General features: G+C 41.5%; 1 protein-coding gene across 3 annotated transcripts in view; it reads right to left on the bottom strand.

Annotated features, from left to right (window-relative positions):
• Positions 1 to 4,691: 4,691 nt before the first annotated feature.
• Positions 4,692 to 20,807, bottom strand: part of kcnn1a (potassium intermediate/small conductance calcium-activated channel, subfamily N, member 1a) — a 50,621-nt gene continuing 34,505 nt past the window's right edge. For 2 of the 3 annotated variants that reach the window (XM_070973373.1, XM_070973374.1), the window contains 5 exons: positions 13,389 to 13,530; positions 12,933 to 13,043; positions 11,870 to 11,997; positions 9,051 to 9,120; positions 4,692 to 7,877 (listed from right to left, as the gene is read on the bottom strand). In XM_070973373.1, the coding sequence (XP_070829474.1) occupies positions 7,572 to 7,877; positions 9,051 to 9,120; positions 11,870 to 11,997; positions 12,933 to 13,043; positions 13,389 to 13,530 (757 nt within the window). In that variant the 3' untranslated portion in view covers positions 4,692 to 7,571. Of the gene's footprint in view, positions 7,878 to 9,050; positions 9,121 to 11,865; positions 11,998 to 12,932; positions 13,044 to 13,388; positions 13,531 to 20,807 lie in introns of all 3 variants that reach the window. The other variant, XR_011602628.1, reaches the window with a different exon arrangement.

Here is a 20,807-nt window from a genome sequence, read left to right as displayed (position 1 = left end):
AAGACAGAGCTGGACTCATATAATACATTCTGGTATTGAGATATTATAATGTTTGAAGGAATGACGTGCAGGTTGTTATTGTAATATAACCAGTATCCAGTCTGTTTTTCCGCAACATGCCCTTTCAGCAATGACTGTGTGCTGCTTTTTCTCTCCAGTAAGATTTAACCCTCCACATCTGACTCCAGGAATCATTGCGTAATGTGACGTTGCTCTGTGCCAGCGAGTCTTCTAGAGCAGAGCAGATTTTCATGTAGAGAAAGCTCAAGGCAAGGACATCTGTAGTGACCCCCCCAACACACACACACACATACACACACCCCAACGCATGCACACACACGCACAAACACACTGCAGTACTCACAGCCAATACAGTACAGTAAACACAAAACGCAACCCACTTTCTCAAGTACTGAGTCCCAACAGTGGCCTTGGCCCGGGGCTACCTCATCTGCTGGTGCCATGCGTGTCCTCTACTAGCAGGTGCCTGCTCAGCTGCACGTAATATGCAGAACAATGCAAGAGTCATCTATAGAGAGCGTTTAGATTATATATAAAGCAAAGGCCTAACATGTACAATTGTAACATAGGTCTCACTATCCTGTGTAACATATAAATGTTGAATATTTGAAATACATTGGGAATTAAATCTTTAGATTGATGTGAAATGTCTCCTCTTCTTTCAAATGAATGTTGAACATTTGTAATGATTTTAATGTTATTTGCACACCTGTTATCAAGTATGTGGTTATAAAGATGGTTGGAAAAAAATGAGCAAGTCATGCAAATGTTAAAGGAATAGTTTGAAATTTCAGGATATACTCTTTGCTTTCTTGCTGATAGATGAGAAAATTGATTTCACTTTCATGTCCGTCTTTTAAATATGTGGCTACAGCCAGGCTACGTTAGCTTAGCTTAGCAGAAACACTGGAAACAGGAGGAAATGGCTAGCCTGGCTTTGTCCAAAGGTGAAACAAGACTATGAGTTTAAAGCCATGCTAACAGCTCGGTGAGGCTGTAATGATGGAGCTTTGAGCTATATGCTAACACATGTTAGTTTTGCGTGTTAGCATTCTAACCTTTGGCAGTTTGTACTAAACCTGACTACAGCTGAGGATGATGGGAATGTCATCAGTTTCGCAGGTCTTGACCTTGAACCAAAGTGTTGGACAAAGAAAAATTTTGATCAAATGATGGAGTTGGAGGAAAAGTCCAAGCTAACCAAAGATAATCTAAGACAACCTAAGATAACCTCAGCTAACTGTCTCCTGTGTGCACCTTCATATAATATGAGAGCATCATCAATCCTCCTTAATTCTAATCTGTTATGACTGATCAAATTCTACTCAGCACTTTTATTTCCTTTATTCAATTTGGGGCAAATCACCATGCTGTAACTGTAGGCTGGTCTCCTTATTTAGTCTATTCAGACTTTAGTTTCTTTTAGTGTTTTTAAATGTAGCTCCAATGCCTTTCTTTTGCCTTATGTAAAGCACTTTGAATTGCCTTTGTGTTCAAAAGGTGCTGTAGAAATAAACTTGCCTTGACTTGCCTGTTATGTAATTTTCCCTTGACCTCCATGCATTTCTGACATTTCACAAAGGCTTTACAGTGTTTTGCTTTTGCTAACACTGTATGTGGTATGATGGTAAGAAATCTCTTAGACTCCTTTTAAACAGGTCAAAGTTACCATTCAGTAGCCTGAGTGCCTCCTTAAATGTGTTGGATGTTAAGGCGTTAACAGTTGAGGTTGTGATCAGTAATGTCGGTCTTCAGTACAAGTATTGGTGGCTGTGTAGAGAAATCTACAAAACTGATTAAAAAAACAGTGTTTGATGCGAGATGTGATCATAATTCTGAACTTAGTGCCTTGGCTGAAATGATTCTGTCAAGTGGAGGACACAGATACACCTTATGAGTGTGTATCTGAATACACACACACACACACACACACACACACACACACACACACACACACACACACACACACACACACACACACACACACATATGTTCATTGTTCATGTTCATGTTCATTTTCATGCTCGAAGTCCGGACACACAGCTTGAGGGCTCCAAAAACAGCCCCTTTCTTCCTTCACAGCTAAATGAAGCAGGGAAGCTATGGCAGCCTCCAACAAACAACCTTGTTTGTATCAGTTCAGTCTTTGTCTGATCTCTCAGAGAGAGAAATGAGCAACAGTGGAGGAGATATAGAACGAAAGAGATGGAAGGAGAGAAATGATTGATGGTGAAATAAATGACACTCAAAAAAACATTCTGTGGAATGAAAAGGCCCTTCACACCCACTCTCCACCATAACAGCATTATGCATTAAAAAGGCCAAAAACCTAGATCAATACTCGTATTCTCCGTGATTTCCCCAAGTGTATGCCAAACCACGTTAGCCGAAAGTGATAGGGAGGACATTAAGCATAATGCAGCTGCTGGCTATTAGCTCCCAGGGCAGACAGGGAGAAAAGTGAGGCCTGTAATAAATTCAATAAATGACTTCCCCTGCCTGCCACAAGCTGTCCCAGAAGGACCTTTTCACACTCTAAGATGATCCTCAGCACCCTGCAAGCTGACTCCTCCCCCCTGTCCCTCCCCAGTGCAAGGGTCATCTCCAGTCCTCTGCACCCTGCTTCTTTCTCTTGTCTTTTATCGCTGTGGACTTGATCTTTAGTACCCTCTAAGGGATATCTCTGGTAATTTGATGCCTCTTTTCGCAGTTAAACACAGGAATAGTAGTAGCAAGATGAATTAACTGTGTTCATTGAGAAACTGACATTGTTACAGAATTAATGGGAAGCTTACCTGCTCAGGACTTGAACTAAGCTGGGCATCTGTGGCTAAACTTGGCTTCATCTTACTATTTTTCCACTTTGGCCTGCACAAGAAGCAAGAGTCTGATCCATTAATGCATTTTTGAAATCACGAATGATCCTTATCATATATAGAATGATCAAAACTATATTCCATTTAATCATGCTGTCCTCTTATGGGAGGGATGAGGAGCAGAGGAGCAGTGCTCTGTTTTTCCACTGCTGCATGTCTTTGGGGTTGTATAGCAACAACTACAGGGTGAATGACTCTGCCACTCTTGCGGGATATCGGTCTGCTGCCAAGTCCCTCCTGGTTTGGCTGTAATTAACCAGGCTGAGCCTTGTTTGTGCATGTGGACATGAATAGTAGCTTGTTATTTGAACATTAATGGCTGTGTGTGTGTGTGTGTGTGTGTGTGTGTGTGTGTGTGTGTGTGTGTGTGTGTGTGTGTGTGTGTGTGTGTGTGTGTGTGTGTGTGTGTGTGTGTGTGTGTGTGTGTGTGTGCGCGCGCGCGTGTTGTGTACAGCCCATAGTTCACCTTGGAACAGTGCCTCAGCAGCTGTGTGTCCTCTGGAGCAGTGTTTATGTTTATGTCAATACATTCTCCTGTAATCGTGTTTTAGGATGTCCCTGCCTCACAGTTTTACAGGAAGAGATGTGTGGTGTCTACTATCTGTCAACACATGTGCCAACCCACTGTCAGTGACACAACTGACTTTAGGCTGCTGCCATTTCCCTTTTCCTTGGGGTGGACCTCGTGTGAAAACATTTCAGGTTGGAGGACATGTTTGGCAATGGAAAATAAAGCATAAGAAATGAAAGGTTTGTCTACAGATGCCCCCTCAAAAAAAAAAAGGGAAAAAAAAAGAAGAGAGTTATGGTCATCGCTGAAGATAGTCTTTAATGATTTGACCTTGGTGTCTCTCCTTGCCAGGACAAAAGTTCACCTGCAAAAAGGGACAGCAAACAGTATACAGAGGACATGTTAAACCCATTTGCCATCCATTAAAAGTTGATTTATTCCAGTGCTACTACGTACATTATGCATCATGTGGCAGTGTACACAGAACAATGATTGGGTTACATTTCTTCACTTTTTGGGGGGTTTTTCACTCCGTTGTTGTTCAGTAAAAGTGTGATCTGATTCCTGCTCTATGAGGAAAGCCTACTGTTCAGGATAATAAAAGACTCTGGGATGCGTTTATCACTTTGACTCATCTACCATCATCAGAATAACATCATGAATGTCCCTCACTTCACTACAAAATACTGTGTATTTTTTTTATTTTCTGGAGAGAATCGGGTCACTATTAAATATTGGAATGGTATTTTGGTAGGACTTTGTTGGTGACAGGATAAGAACTGAAGAAAACAAACCTTTACAAACGGGTAAAAAAAACATCAGCAGAAAACAGAGTGAAATTAATGGAAAGCTATCTTCAATTTGCCAGAATTTCAAACCCTTCAAATCCTCTGTTTTTCTACCGCATGCTTGTTACATGCTGTGCATTGCACCCAGCTACCTTTACCCCTGCGGTTCCATTTGTCCCGTTTACTTGGTGACATCTACAATGAGGTCATATTTACAGGACACCCACTCTTGCTGCTTACCCCCCCACCCCCCACCCCCCGGGCCAGAACGGACATCTGTCAGTAAATGAGCTATTGCTCTGATGTTCATCTTTTTTTTAAAATCTACTCTCTCCCTCTATCATGCTGCCTGATGAACGATGACGTCCTTAACACCAGTACTGTCACATCTCTGTGGGACACTCCAGCATCTGTGATCCTTCCTGATGTAACTGAATATTACACACTGAGTGCAACATGGAACATGACCTGGGGGTTCCCCTGCTTCGTCCTCTCTTTCTGTCATTTTTTTTTTTCATTGCAACCACTCAAAGGTCTTTGCTACGGGCTGTTTCAGAAGCCTCTTTGCATGTGTGCGTGTTGGGGGGGAACTGGTATTGTTAATGATGACAGATGACAAACACGAGGCTTAACCTCCGATGTAATGAGGAGGTGGAAACCTTAGATATGAGAAGGCATGTGAGGTCACAGTCAAGCAGATAATCTTCCATTAGCCATCCTGACTCATTGGAGATGAGACACAGATTGAAACAGAGACTGCAACGGCATGACGGTGGCGTGTAGCACTGTACGAGAAGTGGCTCAAGGTGGGGGCAGTAAAGAGTCATGCTTCATCAACTCAAGTTGAAAGGAAAAAAAGCAAATTCTCTTGCGTGATCAAGTTCCACTCATAGCAAACTGAATGTGTTTCTAAATGAAGTGCTGTCCGGTCAGTCCACAGCCTGGAGACTGGACTCTCTCACTGTCTCACAGGGTTTGACTTTGACCAGATTCAGCCCGAAGCAGGTCGGAAATAATTAAGATCTGGGAAATAATAATGATTCTATTCGTCTGTTAGCTTCAGGGACCATAAAGATGATTTTTAACATCCTTTTGGGACTCAGATTATGTGCCATTCAAAACCATGCTAGCCCGCTAACCCACTGACATCCTGATCTGCCTTTTAAATATACTTTGGAAAAAATATGAAAATATTTTTCTTCAAATCAAAGATCATAGCTCTAGGATACATCATACATCATGCCTTTAAAGTGGTCTAATTTCTCCTCTATTATAGTTTTTCACTGTCATTAAGACAGAGCAGAGGCCTGATCGTGTCATGTTAAAGAATAGTTTGACATTTTGGGAAACACTTTGAGTTACGTGACAAGATCCAAACCATTCTCCTACCCGTAAATATGATGCTAGCACGAGCAGCTGTTAGCTTAGGTTAGCGTGAAGACAGAAAAAAGGAGGAAACATCTAGCCTGGCTCTGTAAGAAGGTAATAAAATTCACAATAATCCAAAAACAAGACATAATGTGTTAATGTTGGATTGAGCATGGCTAGCTGTTACGTCTGTGCTATGCTAAGGCAACCAGCTGCTGGCAGTAGCTCCTTATTACTTTAGACATGAGGGAATGAAATGTCGAACTACTCTGTTAAACTTGGAGAAGGACCAATTCATCAAAGTTTCTTCAGCGCTTTCATTTGTATCCTTTCAGGATTCTTTTGTAATTTTTCCCCACTGCATTTTTTAAACAGGGAATGCATTACAGAATCACATTACTGCAACTCTCTAAGTTCGGCAACTCTAAAAACCCTATTAACCTATCAAATTAGGAACCGTTAGTAAAATATAAAAGAAAGAAAGGCAACAAACAAACAAAAATAAACAGAACTAAATCTAAATCATGAAAAATAATCAAGCCATCCGAGGAAGATTGTGTTCATTGTCATTTTTGCAGAGAACCATGCAAAGGGGTCAGGGTTGGTTTCTCAGTTCGACCTGTGATGTGTGCCTGTATGGCCATATGTACCAGCAGACCTCAAGCCATGCCATTATCTGACGACCACAGGAAGCTCTAATTAGTGGTAGTGAGGAAGGTAGACTACGACATATTTCATTGTTGTGTGTATGACTGTGCAGCATTGAGCTAAAAGTGAACTCATTCTCTGACAAACACATTAGCAAATATTCTCTCAGTCGGTCTCGCTTTCGCTTCCTCTCTGCACTTTTTCATTTCTCACTGTGTTAGTAGAAATAGAAAGAAAGAGAGGTTTTCAAAACGTTTAGAGTTGCTGTGTAATGGAGGCAATGTTATGCATTACATTAAGACATTTTCTTTAAATTTTTGGAGAGGAATGTATCTGAAAAAGGAATGCAATGCTGTATTCAGACTGTTAACATCGTAAAAAAGCTCTGAAATTAGTAATTAAATAACCCTCTACTATTTATACATTCAGGCACTGAAAAATCACATGTCAATATGTAACTAAAAAAGATAGTCGCTCTCATTTTCCCTTGGTAAGAACAAGGAAGCTGAAACCTTGAAGTTGGCAACTGTGTAAATTTTTCCTACCCAGTAGTAACGCCATATGCATCCCCTTTGCTTTTCTCTTGTGTGACAGTTTCCCCTCCCCCTTGAGCGCATTTTCAAACACTGACCTGAAGTCAGAGCTTTAGTAGCCTCTTCTAAAGCTGTCACCCTAACCTATGGGAAAGAATCCATGACACTAGTCTTTTGAAAGGGAAATCCAATGGTTTGTCTCGCTCTCCTCACCATACAAACAGACAGACGGACGGATGTGTGGACGGATGTCCTCCATGGCCTCAGAGGGCCAGCAGGTGAGCCGAGGCCCTCAGCTCCACAGACCAACTTCCCCTTCGTGGTTAAGGACTCTCCGGTGTGATAGCCAGCTCTCACCCCAGCGACCCTGAACTCAGTCATTTTTTAACTATACAAGGGCTTTTACAAAAAAGCTAACTTGAACAGCCATACAATGGCTAAAACATAAACCATATCTCTACTTTATCTCGGTTTTTCAGTCATTTTTAATTTTTTTTTCTCTTTTTCTTTTTTTGGATGCATTTGTGTTTTTTCTCGACTTAAGTCTGTTTGCTTTGCTTTGTTCTTTTGGAGTAGCTCTGATCCAGTCCTGTGCTGAGAGGCTCAGTCACAGAGGAATTGGTTTTTGGATTGGTTTTTTTGATGTTGGGTGGGAGGGTGAGGATAAGGGCAAGGATCAGGTCAGGGGTCAAGATATGGGTTCATTATAAGTCCAAACATGGACTTGCCAGCGGTTACACGGACAGCTTTGGATGGGACGGAACGAGGTGACGAGCTGGTTTGGGAGAGATGGGGCTCGAAGGTGACTGCAGAAGGTTTGTCAAGGTTATCCGCTATCAGAGGAGGTGTGTGGTGCTGTGGAGGGAGAGCGCCGCCTACGGGCGTTGGAAGTCCAGGATCGCTCCGAGCGTTCAGAACGCTCTGAGGCTAGTGAGGCGGGCCGAAAGCGGTGAACAAAGCCGTCCAGGAAGTCCTGCTGCTGCTGGGTTATGGCTTGGGAGATGAGGCAGGGCAGCGCCTGCAGGCTGCCCGTCACCGAGTCCAGCTTGTCCTCCAATGTGCCGATGCGCTTGTCCAGCTCCTCACTGCGCTCCTGCAGCTCTGACACCAGGTCATACATCACATTCTGGGTCTAATGAAGGAGAGAAAGTAGATGTGTTTGGGGAGGTGCAAGAACAGGAGGACAGAGAGGGAAGAGGAGGAGGGCGGGACACAGGAGGGAGAGAACAGATAAAAGACATTACAAGTCTGTTTTACATCTTAATATCCACAAGCAGAGATGCAACAGATGAAATGTACAGAAGAAGCTGTATTCATTGCCAGGGACTTAGTCTGAAGAAAAGGAAAAAACAACAGGAAGCAGAGTGAAGAGCAGCTGTATACTTTCAGCAAGTCAGCATTGATTTTATCTTCCCACCGTTTCACAACCAGCTTCTCCAATCCATTTACAACCAGAGAGGGTGTTAAATGCTTTACATATATGCCTGACACACACTCAATCATATAAAGATGAATGTCTCTATTTTATAGACACTTATTCTTCCACAGTGGGGCCAGTGTTAATGTATGTGGTATCTGCATGTAACTCTTGTACTCAGACTATTTTATACATTATAGAATATATGATATATTCTATGTAATCTGTTGGATTCCGACATAATTTCTGTCTTACGTACGAGCCAGAAATCAAAGGGTTGCTTCTCCGCAGGGCTTGAAGAAGAGACACTGAGCTGTTGAACTACTGTAGGGTGTACATAGATGGATCTGAACATCGAGCAGAGTCAGGGCAAGTAAACACACATTAAAGGAGGTGGCCTCAGAACCTTTTAAAATACACAGTGGAGTGCAAATGCCATCCACATCAAATGAGGCTGCAGCCATGTACCTCCCTTTGAACCCCCTCTCAGCTCTGCTTTGGTGGGTCAGCTCATGTCTAGTTAAGTTACCCGGACACCACTGCACTCACCCTACAGCCAGATAGTGTTTACAGCGTGTGGCGAGGTTCAGGCTCTTACACTGTCGTAAGATGTTAATGACAAAATATAAATGACAACGAAAGCATGTAGCAGACTCCGGAGGTGATTTGGGAGCTCATTTAGGTCCTATCAAGAATGAGGCCGCTGATCTACACTGACTATTAAGACAACGTGTGCTGTGCAGGCTGGAAACAAAACAGGACAGCTGCTGGCAGTCGAAATAAAAATGAAAAGTTGAAAGATGCTAAAAAGCTGTGTGGAGCTGAGGGGAGCTGATGGGAAAATATTGATTATTGCCATTTTAAAGTTATAACAGATGGGAGACTTACCTTTGCCAGGTCCACCAAGGTGTTGGCCTGATCATTAAGTTTCCTCTGCTCCATCTTCACACTGCGCAGTCTGGTGGAGGCACAGGGAGGTGGGAACAGGAAGAGGAGGGAAGGAAGAGGTGGACAAAGGAGAATGGGGAGGAGGAGGAGGAGGAGGAAAGAAAGAGTGGCGCAAGGAAAAAGGGAATAGAGGGGAGGAGGAGGACGGTTTACAGGAGTGGAGCATAGAGAGACAGGTTGTTTGGGTTGATGAAGGGGCAGAGAGGGCCAATAGGGAAGAAAGAAGGAGGAGGAGGAGGAGGAGGAACACATTTTTTATCAGACATGCTCTCACTGATGACATTGAAAACAGAGAGAGGACAGCCTGCATGCATCATAAATATATGTACTGTACATATCTACTGTATATGTATACATATATAGATAAATATATATGTATATATATAGAAATATGTACGTATGTATGTATACAAGCATTCCTGATCTTGGTCAATGCAATACCAACCGAAACATGCAAAACTGTGGAAGCATACTGAGCTTGTTTTGAAAAATGCAGACTGTGTTTATCATGTGTTATCTGGATCTTGTTTTTCTCTTTCATTATAACAAGATCCTTTTTTCATAATAGTGCAAAGCTTTAAGTAGCTCTTTTTAACTTAATAAGTATTTTTCACTGCAATGATAAACAGTCTTACTACCGAGAGATGATCTTGTTACAACCCAAAAATAATTTGGTTTTGAATAAGAAGGAAAAAATCTCAATATAATGCCAGAAATGTACTTTTTATATGATAAAACATGACGTTCTTTACCAGCAAGAGCGCGATATGCTTCCATACAAGAAAACCCCCAAATCTGTTTAGAAATCAAAACATTCCCATCTCTTTTCATCCCAAAAGTGAGACATTAAAAAAGGAAAAATATGACATGCCCTTTGTCAGTGCTACACACAGCTCAGTGGTAGGACTTCATGTAAACACACCGGTCATTCGGTAAGCGTGCAGTGACTGTGAGCGACTTTGTGCACAATGAAACGTGAGTCTGTCAGAGCTGGACTTTGTGTATGCGTACGTACATGGGTTGATGTGTGTATGCGTGTGTGTGTGTGTGGATGCCACAGATAAAAGATGAAGCTTGCCAGAAATAAATGTGTCTAATGACACTGCTGAACATACGACAACAAAGACATTTCAAATAACCTGTGCAATGAAACAGCAGACATGTTTTGTGATGCCTTCAATGTTGTGCCTCTTTGTCTCTAATCAAATACATCACGGCACCGCAAGAACTGTTAATGTGTCATAGTTAGCGGTGGCATCACACAGCCATCATCTGGATGTATGAGAGGAAGAATTTCCCTGTTCGGCAAATTATGAGACAGGATGACATTCAAGGGCATTTATTCATGTGCAAATCAGTATATCAGAGCAGAGTGAGGCTGCTCGCTTACGGCTCTATCTCTGTGGGAAACCGTTTCAGCTCGCATGTGTCTGTTTGCTCGGCTTTGTCATCCCTTATGGCTGTCGAAGAACAGGGGCTAAAAGCTTTAAGCGCTGCTTATTAGTGTAGCGCATAATGAGTACAATTTTGTGTTGTGCCGTGTCTTTTAGTGCTATGTCATCCATGCCATGTGCAAGCTTTGGCATTTGATCTTGTGCCAGAAAGGGAAGAAACAAACAAAAATCAATATTAAAACAACAAGCAGGCAAACATTTCAACCTCATTGGAGCTACAGTGCAATGCAGTGTGTGTATGTGTGTGTGTGTGTGTGTGTGTGTGTGTGTGTGTGTGTGTGTGTGTGTGTGCATGTTCATGTCATCACAAAACCAGTGTAGGATGAGTTCTGTTGATGCAGGTTAATATAGCCTCCAGAGCAGCTATATTAATCATGGGTAACATTATACAGTACATCATAGATGATTATGAACCGCTGGCCAGGCCAACAAAGCTCCAAGCTCATTCTGCTCAAGATGCTTTTTCTTTCACGCGTTCTCTCCAGACAACCCTCCACTATTGACACCAGTGGCAAAATGTTGATGCTTTTTTTTTGTTTCATTCCATTTGAAGGGGAATGGGAGGGAGAGGGGAGTAAATGGAACACTGAAGTAAAAGAAAAACCAAAAAACGATTCAGCATCCAGCATTTTTTCTTTTTTTTTTCTTGGTAACAAACTTTTTTTCATGCATGTCAAACGCAGACATGGAGAGAGGAGGAGGAGGAGGAGGAAGAGGAGGGTGTTGAGGAAACAGTAGGAGGAGGATACATAGAAGACTCAACTTACTTCTGAGCTCTGCGGTGATAGAGCAAAACAAAGACAGAACACAGTACAGAGTTTTAACCCCACAACATTCACGAAACGAGTGAAACCATTACACTTCTCACTGTAAGCACGGGGTAAAAGGGGGTCGGAGGAAGAGGGGGACGGGGAGGGTAAGAGGAAGGACCATTACACTAGATTGCAGTGTGTGCTCGTGTATGTGTATGCACGTGTGTGAGTTTACGTGTGTGTGAGCATAACAATCAAAGGAAATAGTACTCTAGCAGAAGACATCATAACAAATGCTGTACCACATATCCTGTTACGACTACATTTCATCAGTTTATTAGCAATGCAACTATAAATAATACAGCCTAAATATTTTGTACCTCAAGTAACATTAAAGACAATCACATGGATCAAATATCTTAATAATAACATACTGTGTTTCCAGTTTTAGAGGGGACATGCTAAGTGATTCCCTCAGTGCTTGGTGGTTTCTGTCAAAGGTTTTATTATTCGTACATCAGAGGAGACAAAACAGCCGCAGAGCAGGACTTACTGGTGAATGGCTTGGAGAAACTTGCGCTGGTGTTTCCGCACCTTGGCGTGATCTATCTTCTTCACCAACTTAGTGTGTTTGTAGATGAGCCATGTTTCCCTGAGTACATTGGCAGCTGTGTTCTTTACCTGTGACCAAGGTTGAAACATTAGGATTAATATTACTGTCTGGAAAACAATAACGACAGAGAAGCTGAAGAAGTGGCAAGTGAGCAAATGAGCTTTCTGTGGCTTTTCTAAACCAAAGTTACAAGCTTCTGTATGTCTTTGTTACACGGTGCAGCTCCCCTTCCCCACTTCCTACCCCCTTAATTCCAACACTCTTGCTCAGACCGCACAAATCTTCAAACTCTGCCTTCATTTTGATGTCAGCTGCACACCTGTTCAGTTTTGTAGCCACATCCTGCAGAGTTGTGATGCGATTGTGTTGACAAAATCTGTCAAAACCACTCAAAACTGCTTCTGTGGTAGTTGCTGCCACAATAGGTGTCTCCAGCACCACATTTTGCCATGATGGCACACACACACACACACACACACACACACACACACACACACACACTCTCAAGGTGAAAATAATACCAGCCACGCTGTCGAGGATGGTAAACATGCAGAGGTGGCGTAATGAGTTTTTCAAATGTGACTCAGTTGTGACACTGAGGGAGAGTTTGCAAGTTCACAGTTTTGATTATGCAAGACAATAAGATTAGTATCAATGTGGGACATTTGCAATGATAGTAAACTGAGGACGTCCTGCAAACAAGTGGCTCTCAAACTGGAGTACATGACAAGATCAATACAATTAGTGGTGAGATCATTTGTGGAATAAGAGAGAAGAAAAAATATATTTCTGCTGAACAACATGGCTTTATTTTTTTTTTTTTTTCTTTCTCAACCTGTCTTAACTGGGTGGTTTTACAATTTTTAGCTTCACTTCTTGAAACATCTGTGTCTCTACAAAATATTGCTTTCTAAAACATTTAGGTGGTTTTTGTAAAAAAAAAACAAAAAAAAACAGCAATCTATCATCACAGTTACTCCAAATGCAGCATGCAGCGACTCACTCGTTTGCAGAGTTGTGTGTCCATCATGAAGTTGTGGACGTGTTTCTCAGCCTTGGTCAGCTCCAGCTTCCTGGCAACCACTGCAACCACCAGTGCTGTGCAACCAGCTCCCTGTTACACAAAGATGTGACATATGTATGAGGGTGAATATAGTAGAATTTCACTTTAAATTCTATCAGTTTGAACAACATGTGTGGTTTCAGGATCTTCAGTCACACTTTGTCACAGACTCATATTGATTGTCGAACACAAATTGCTCAAACTCTTTACATATTTATTGCTCTAAAAGTAGAAGTCAGCTCAAAGTTGTGTTTCTTTCTGCAGTGAGTTCAGTCCTGGCCAAAGTGTAGCTGGCTGTGAGTGTAGTGAGAGCTGAGGTTTAGTTTTATAACTGTTCCAGTCAGCGTCCTGCGAGAATGTTATGTACTTTACTGAGTGAAGAATAAAGGAACCCACCATAATCCCTGTAAGCAGACACACGCCTTTCCCACAGTACGTGTGTGGTACCATGTCCCCGTAGCCAATCGAGAGGAAGGTAATCGAGATGAGCCACATGGCTCCCAGGAAGTTACTGGTCACTTCCTGTTTGTCATGATACCTAAAGTGACGAAGACAAGCAGAAGTGGGATATACACAGTCAGTAAAACTGCGCACAGTTGTGTGAACGTGAGCATGCTGGAGAATGACGTGGTGCTGTGTGAACCAAACAGGGGTGGTGGGTGGAGGTGGAGGTGGTGAAGATCGAGGAGGGAGGAGGAGGAAAAAATCATGGTGTAAGGTGTTAGACCTGTTTTGTAAAGCCAGTTTGGCGCAGAGGCTAAAAAGAAGTGCATCAAAGTCCATTCTGAGTGAAACCAAATGAGGGTCTATTCAATGGATTTGCAAGAGACACTATAATTCATTTCTATTCTTCTGCTTTGAGTAACTTCTATCTGAGACAGTTAAATGGAGAATGTTTAATGGGCTAGAAACTTAAAGTGACATGAAGGCAGAAAAAAGCAAATAGTGTCTGTTTCTGAAAGAGATTGTTGGAATGATTTCAAACTGAGGGAGAAAAATCACTGAACACGTGTTTGATGTTCAGTGTCTGTCAATATAAACATTAACCTTTTGGTGAAGGAATGACATGAAGGAGCATTCAAAAAATGGATCTGAGGCCAAATCACTTACTCTTGCCGTACATTAGCACAGAAATGACGACATGTTTCAAATGACAAAGAGACAGGCCATGTTGCTGTAAGTGACTGGATAAAGAGCACCGCGGGTCGAACTTGATTTGAAGATGACAACCCAACTCATGTAATGTCAGAGCATCCAAAAGTGCACATACAGCCACATTAAATCAACTAACAATTGGCTTATTGGTCATGGTTAGCTGCAAATCTTCCTCCATCGCGTTTACGCTGCCCCGAAAAAGGTTTGGCAATGCAAATCATCACTTCAAACATGTTGTTTGCTGAAAATAGCTCACAGCCATGCTTGAATTGTCAGTCCAAAGGCCTTCAGTTCATAAGCAACGTTATTTCTATAAAAAACACACTGCACAAAGCTGGATTGATGATGACATTTCCATACCTTTTGCAGCAAGACAAAAGTCCATCACAGAGGCAAATCTGCCTCATTCACCCACCCTCATTCAACTCGCCTCATTATTCCCAATGGGCTGTCTAGGAGGAGATCAGATAAGATTTAATTTTGGAGTTAAAATCAAATATTCATTAAACACTTTGAGACAACATCTCGCTAACATCCTTCTGACAAGATGACGCAGATGGAGTCTAATTTCTTGGGATTTTGTTAAGGCTTTTCTAAAGGGTATTCTGACTGGGCCAATCATGAATTACTAACAACATTGAACTATCCAGCGGCGACCCAGCATGTGGACTCACAGTGACCAGAACAATCAGGTCTAATTAAAGCACAGACTGGAACACTTAAGGCCCGACGATGATTTTCTTAAGCTTTTCTTTCCATATAAGGGCCCTAAAACAAAATGAACAAACCCAATAAACAACAAAAAAAAATCCTGGTTGGTTTTGTAGAAATGGCCGCTCCTCCTTCTCCTCCAAGACAGTTCATTGTTATCAAATATCATAAATCAACTAGTCATGCCTTCTGCAGTTCTTAAAACACCCACTCTCAAGTTTCTACTCATGCTCAAAGCCAGGGGAGAAAATAACTATGAGCACTTTCTTTTTTTTTCCCTCAGAGTGACAAAAAAGTGTGCGGTCTGTGGGAGTCAAGCTTATTAAATGACATGCAGAGCAGCAGTCTGTACAATACCATGCAGGAATAAAAAAGATGTCTGCATCCTGCATGCTTCAAAGCCAGTATATTGAGAGCAAGGGAGCGATGGGAAAACCTGGGGTCTGTATAGAGATCAAAACCACCTCTGACGAATACTGCAGTATTATCAGGTGGAAGGGGACTCTTCTCGGACGGCCTTTCATTTGTAAACAGTGGGGTAGGATTGGATGAGTTACAAAGGAAGAAGCTCATTGAATTTGACACCCCTGTCTCTTTTACCTGCATCCCAACACTTCAGCAGCTGCCCTTTGATAGCTGCCAGGGGGCTAAACTTGATCAGCGGGCTAAATATTGTAATTGCAAGTGACTAGTATGTTAATTTCATTCATCTTGTCATCAAGGTGTGCAGAGAGTGAGTCATGTCTTCAAGGCAGGCAGAAATGTGCTGCACCTTTTGGCTTAGTGAACAATGCATTACAGTTCTCTCTGTTGTAAATCTAACCCAGAAATATGCTGTACAAAAATGTGTTTTTTTTTGTTTTTTTTCTGTTGTTTTGTTTCTTTTTGCAATAAAATGTTTGAGAGAACGCTTCCTGTTTCATTATCTGTTTTTCTAATAGTGGATGTGGCGATACATTCTCAGCGCACATATTTCAATCATTCTGAAAAAGAGCAGAAGACAGCAGTACGGGAATAGAGACAGAGGCTGAATGGGGAGCTAATCAATAGAATTTTAAGGCTCTCAATATACTGTGTCAAGTTTTGGAATAGCATGGAGAAGAGCTGGCACCACTTTCAACCTATTCCAGGACAAGAGGTATATCGTGTCTAGAGCAGACAGTTTTATCCCCCACTGTTAAATCCTCCCTGACAGACACTCTGCAGCGAAAGACCTATCCTGAAATCACTTACTCAAACATTTCAAAGATGATGTTATTTATCCAATGCGGTATATAAAATAATACTGTAATTTACAACCAAATGAGCTCTGAGAAAACTTCGCTTCTGTGGTGGGTTAGAGGAGGGAGTACAGCTTGATTCACACAACGTAAGACAACATGAGGTAACGTCTCTCTCTGAGCTCGCATCCCCGTCCATCTCTTCCACTTATCACGTGTCCTTGTCATCCCATCATCAACGTATTCTCTGTTTGTGTGTGATAGTGCAACTGCCACTGTGTGTAGATGAGCTACATGCATGTAACCAGTAAAACTACAGCAACCAAAGGATCAACAGATCCTCAACAAACAGAAGGGATGGATCACATGTGAAACACACACTCACGCACACATGCACGCACACACACACACACACACACACACACACACACACACACACACACACACACACACACACAAAACCACAACCATTAGTAAGTGCTTTATAATGACTGATAAAGAGCCAATATGCTACTAATATGCATGCTAATAAGCAACTAGTTAATGGTTATTATTAAGTGTTAGCATTAAGAACAAAATGAGGGCTAATACATGCAAACCTGATTCTACACAAAGATCTATATATCAAACTTCCTCTAGGAGAACCACAACATTGCCTCTGTTTCTATTTTCCTCTGCTGGTCAGCTGCTACAGCAAAGCTGAGGACTTCCTCCAAATTCAAAGCGACTGCTTAACATTCTGCAACTATTGCCAGCGTGCAATGACAGCACTTCCCCTGTACTTCCTGCATTTTTGGTTTCACATCAACTAAAAACAAATTAAAGCATTTTTTTCAACAAGTGCAAGTCTTGTTGATATAAATGAATTTGAGAGCTGGCTAAGATTACTTGGGGACAAATATGTTGGGATGCTCGTCCTCGGGGAGCATGTTAGTTGCAGTAAACATGAGCAGATTAAGCTCAAAGTGATGATGACCCAATTAAAATACTGCAGACCTAACAGTGTTTTTACAGCACAGTCAATATGCAAAGTGAGCAAGAAAGGAGCAACAGCATATACCAAGTGGACTGTAACATTTTATGATATGCACATTATATAATATATTCTCATGTTTTAAGAAAATAAAATTAAACAAATTTTTTAAAAAGTCCAACTTAGTAAAGTTGAGATAAGCTGATAATTTTATTATTATTTTTTTTTAATCTAAGAGCGCTTAAAGATAAAGCACTAGGTAAAATGGTTTGTCCTTATGCCAGAAATACAATATCTAAACTTTAATGCAAAAGTAGTCAAAGTGAATTTTCAGCCATGCTGGAGGCTTTAGTCTGCTTGTCAGCCAGTCCACCACTTTGTTCCAGAATGAAATATCTCAACAGCTACTGGAGGGATTACCACGAGGTTTTCACACAGATGTTCATGATCCCCAGAGAAACACTCCTGAAGACTTCAATGACCCACTGACCTTTCCTCTAGCGCCACCATCAGGCTGACATTCGGATGGATTGTGATGGAATCTGGAACACAGATTCATGTCCCCCTCTGGATGAGTTTTTACAACTCTGGTAAGGCTTTAGCGTTTCAGCTAGCGCCATCAGCAGGACAACATTTCTTTTGCTTTTCTATTGCTTTGATTTATGACTAAATGCCTGCAAAACTATCCCCATCAGCCTCAGCTGTACTCTCTGTTTATTACTAATTAGCAAATGTTAGCATGCTAACACATTAAACCAAGATGCTCAACATGGTAAAGCTGCGAATCATCAGCATGCTGTCACTGTGAGCTTGACAGTACACTGATGTTAGCATCTAGCTCAACAACCACATAAATATGCAAATTTAAAGACAGAAGGTACATTTTCAAAAGTTACACAAACCTGTTGCTAGCTTGGAAAAACTGACCCTTCTTAGTCATAAATGTGTACGTATACTCACACCCACTTGAATCACCCTTTGTTTAACATACATGTGTACTATCTCTATCTCATTACTTTTGTTCCATTCACTTCAATTAAAACATGTATGCAGATGGCAGAGAGCCATGTCCACAGCCATCTTTATCTTTTGGCTCTGTGCCCGAGTTTAACTCTTAAACACACTTGACCAGTTGTCGGGCTCAATGTCACAGTGACCCCTCATCTAATAATTAAACATGGGGGAGTGGTGGTCTCACAAGGTGTGTTGTAACTGTACTTTGCCAATTAACATAAAACATAAATCAAAAGAGAGGCTTGCTGTGTTTCAGAAAGCAGACTTTTGATTAAGTGTGACTTAATGTGCCTTTGTTACACCTACTGCATAACTGTTGAATGAAATTATTTTGTTGGATCAATGGTAATTCGACCGCACCGAAATAATAAACTATACATAATGTATTACTGTCAACCAACTAAGACTTAAATCCAAAAGTAAAGAGCTGCTTGGGTTTGCTGACTTGCAGATTTTGCAGCGAGGCAGGCATCAGGTCTCCGTTGCCAGAAAAGATCAAATGCGTATGTTTGTGAATATCATCAATTTTAAAGGTACTTAATGAAAACTACCAGAGAGCTCCAACACTGTGCTAACTGGTGAAATTTCCTGCAAGTCACTCTATGACAAATAATGAAGTAAAAGACGTCAGCTACGGTCACACAACCCATGTATTTCACATATGAGCACTTCAGTCAGTGTTTTTTGCACGAAATCAGGCTTTTTCTGTCCTTAATCTCAAAAGAAACCAGACAGGGAGCTCCATTTACAAAGCTCTAAATCTTAATGTTTCGGTGCTGGAGTGTGGTTATGTCTCTGGGGTTATCAGACAGTGACTATCCTATTACAGATGTTTCCTTGAATTAGGCTGAAGACACTTCCACAAAACTCGAGAGTGAGTTCTGGTTTGTCAGTCCCTGCAGAGCCTGTTACCAAATCTGTGTTCCAGCTGGAAGCAAGATCACAACAGTCCCCATGTTACTTCTTTAAAAAAGCTAACTTTGCTCCCAGAAATAATATGCTCAAGGGAATTTATCATATACCCAGTAGTGTGTAAGTTCACCTTGCTGCAAACCTTCAGCGGACCAACAAGCTTTGAAACAACACCAACACTCCACCTCCACTGCCAACTACACACACCTAAGCATTTTCTTTCATGCTCCCAGTCTTCCCAGCGCACTCAGCCCTCCACCTAATCTGCTGTACTTCTGCCCACAACATCAAGTTTGGCTTTAAGGTAACTCTTGCTCATTTAAACCCGTGAGATCGTTGGCTGTTTTACTAATCTCTACCCACGTTCAGGTGCCCCACGAAGTGCCTGCCCAAAAAGGTATCAAGGTTTTTAAGGTTTAATTCTGTCATAACAAGTGATCATTTTCCAGCAGCTTGTTCTCCTTCGTTTGTTGCTGTGAAACACAGACATCCGTAAGAGAAACGTATTCTATAGCTGACAAAACACGTCTAAGAGTGGAGACGAGTGAAGAAAGGATTTTGTCAGGATTTTTGTTTTCTGATTCGTCAGCTGTTTCATGCAACACTGATTGGTAAAGTGTTGGGTGTGTATGAAGTGTTAGGAGAAAAAAAAATTTATAGCATCAATAGGTTGGTTCCAGTCATGTGATGTTAAATTCAGATGGAGGGCTGGAAGTGAAAACTGCAATGGACGAGAAGAAGGAAAGTTCTTACTGGGCTAGTTTAGATCAAATTATGAGAGAAACAGAACATATGTTGGATGTGACCCTTATGTTATGAAGACGAGCGATTTTTCAACTAAAGTAAAAGTTTTGCTGCTACTGAGGCAGCAGATATAACAAACTACATGGCCCTTCAGACTCACTCTACTCTAGCACACAACCTTCTTGTTAGGGTGGGGTCCACAACCTCGGTACCAATGTGCTCCAGGATGACTGTTGTTTTGTTTTTTCAAGGGTGCGTAGCTTTTATTGTGCTGTGGATTAACCTACCAGCAAACATTCAGCAGCGCGGTGCTGAATATTGACGTTTATGCTTTTTTGCTCGGTTAACCATTCGCAGTGGGTACATGAAATGCCACCAAAGCAAGCAACTGTAGACGAAGTAAAACATCAGCATTTTGAGTGTGTGTTATAGTGCTTCCTGCGCAGAAAATCACTTCTGGCCCTCCATCTGCAGTTCACGCCACAACAAAAGAGTGACGTGACGTCATCTGCAAACTACCTAGTTTTATTGCTCAAATTTGTTGAGAAAGAAAACAGGAAACCACAAGTATCTTAATAATATCAGCACAACAGTGTCAACCACTCTCAATATTTTGTTGCTCCTAAAAACCGTTATCCAAAACAGATTAAATAAAGTGATTTGAAAATATCAGTACAGCATATTCTGAGACATTTAGGAGCTGGTCAGCTTGTACATATTAACAGAACAAAATAGTCCCAGATGCTGTGTGTGGGGTCAGAACTGACATTGCCCTGATGGAGGAGAAAGTCTGAGGCCAGTGGAACATCTTGGGTATGATTATAATACTCAGCAATTACAAGAGTGTGTTGTGTTTAATGCTGTCATTGAGAGAAGGTATAAAAAGACAACAGGATCATCTCTTTAGTGTAAGTTCACACACCGGTCCTTTAATGCCATTTTTTTTTTTTTTTTTGTTAATATCCTGTTAACCACACAATTAGACATGATTTCCTCTCTGTCTTGGCTCATGTCATAGCTCACAGGAAACTGAGCCCTCTCTAAGTGCTACCCAGTCACTGAGAGCACTTCATAGACTGTACATTG

This window comes from Chaetodon trifascialis, chromosome 11, assembly GCF_039877785.1.
Source record: "Chaetodon trifascialis isolate fChaTrf1 chromosome 11, fChaTrf1.hap1, whole genome shotgun sequence".
Taxonomy (NCBI): Eukaryota; Metazoa; Chordata; class Actinopteri; order Chaetodontiformes; family Chaetodontidae; genus Chaetodon; species Chaetodon trifascialis.
Note: the sequence above shows the minus strand (reverse complement) of the source record. Positions and strands in the feature narration are given on the sequence as shown.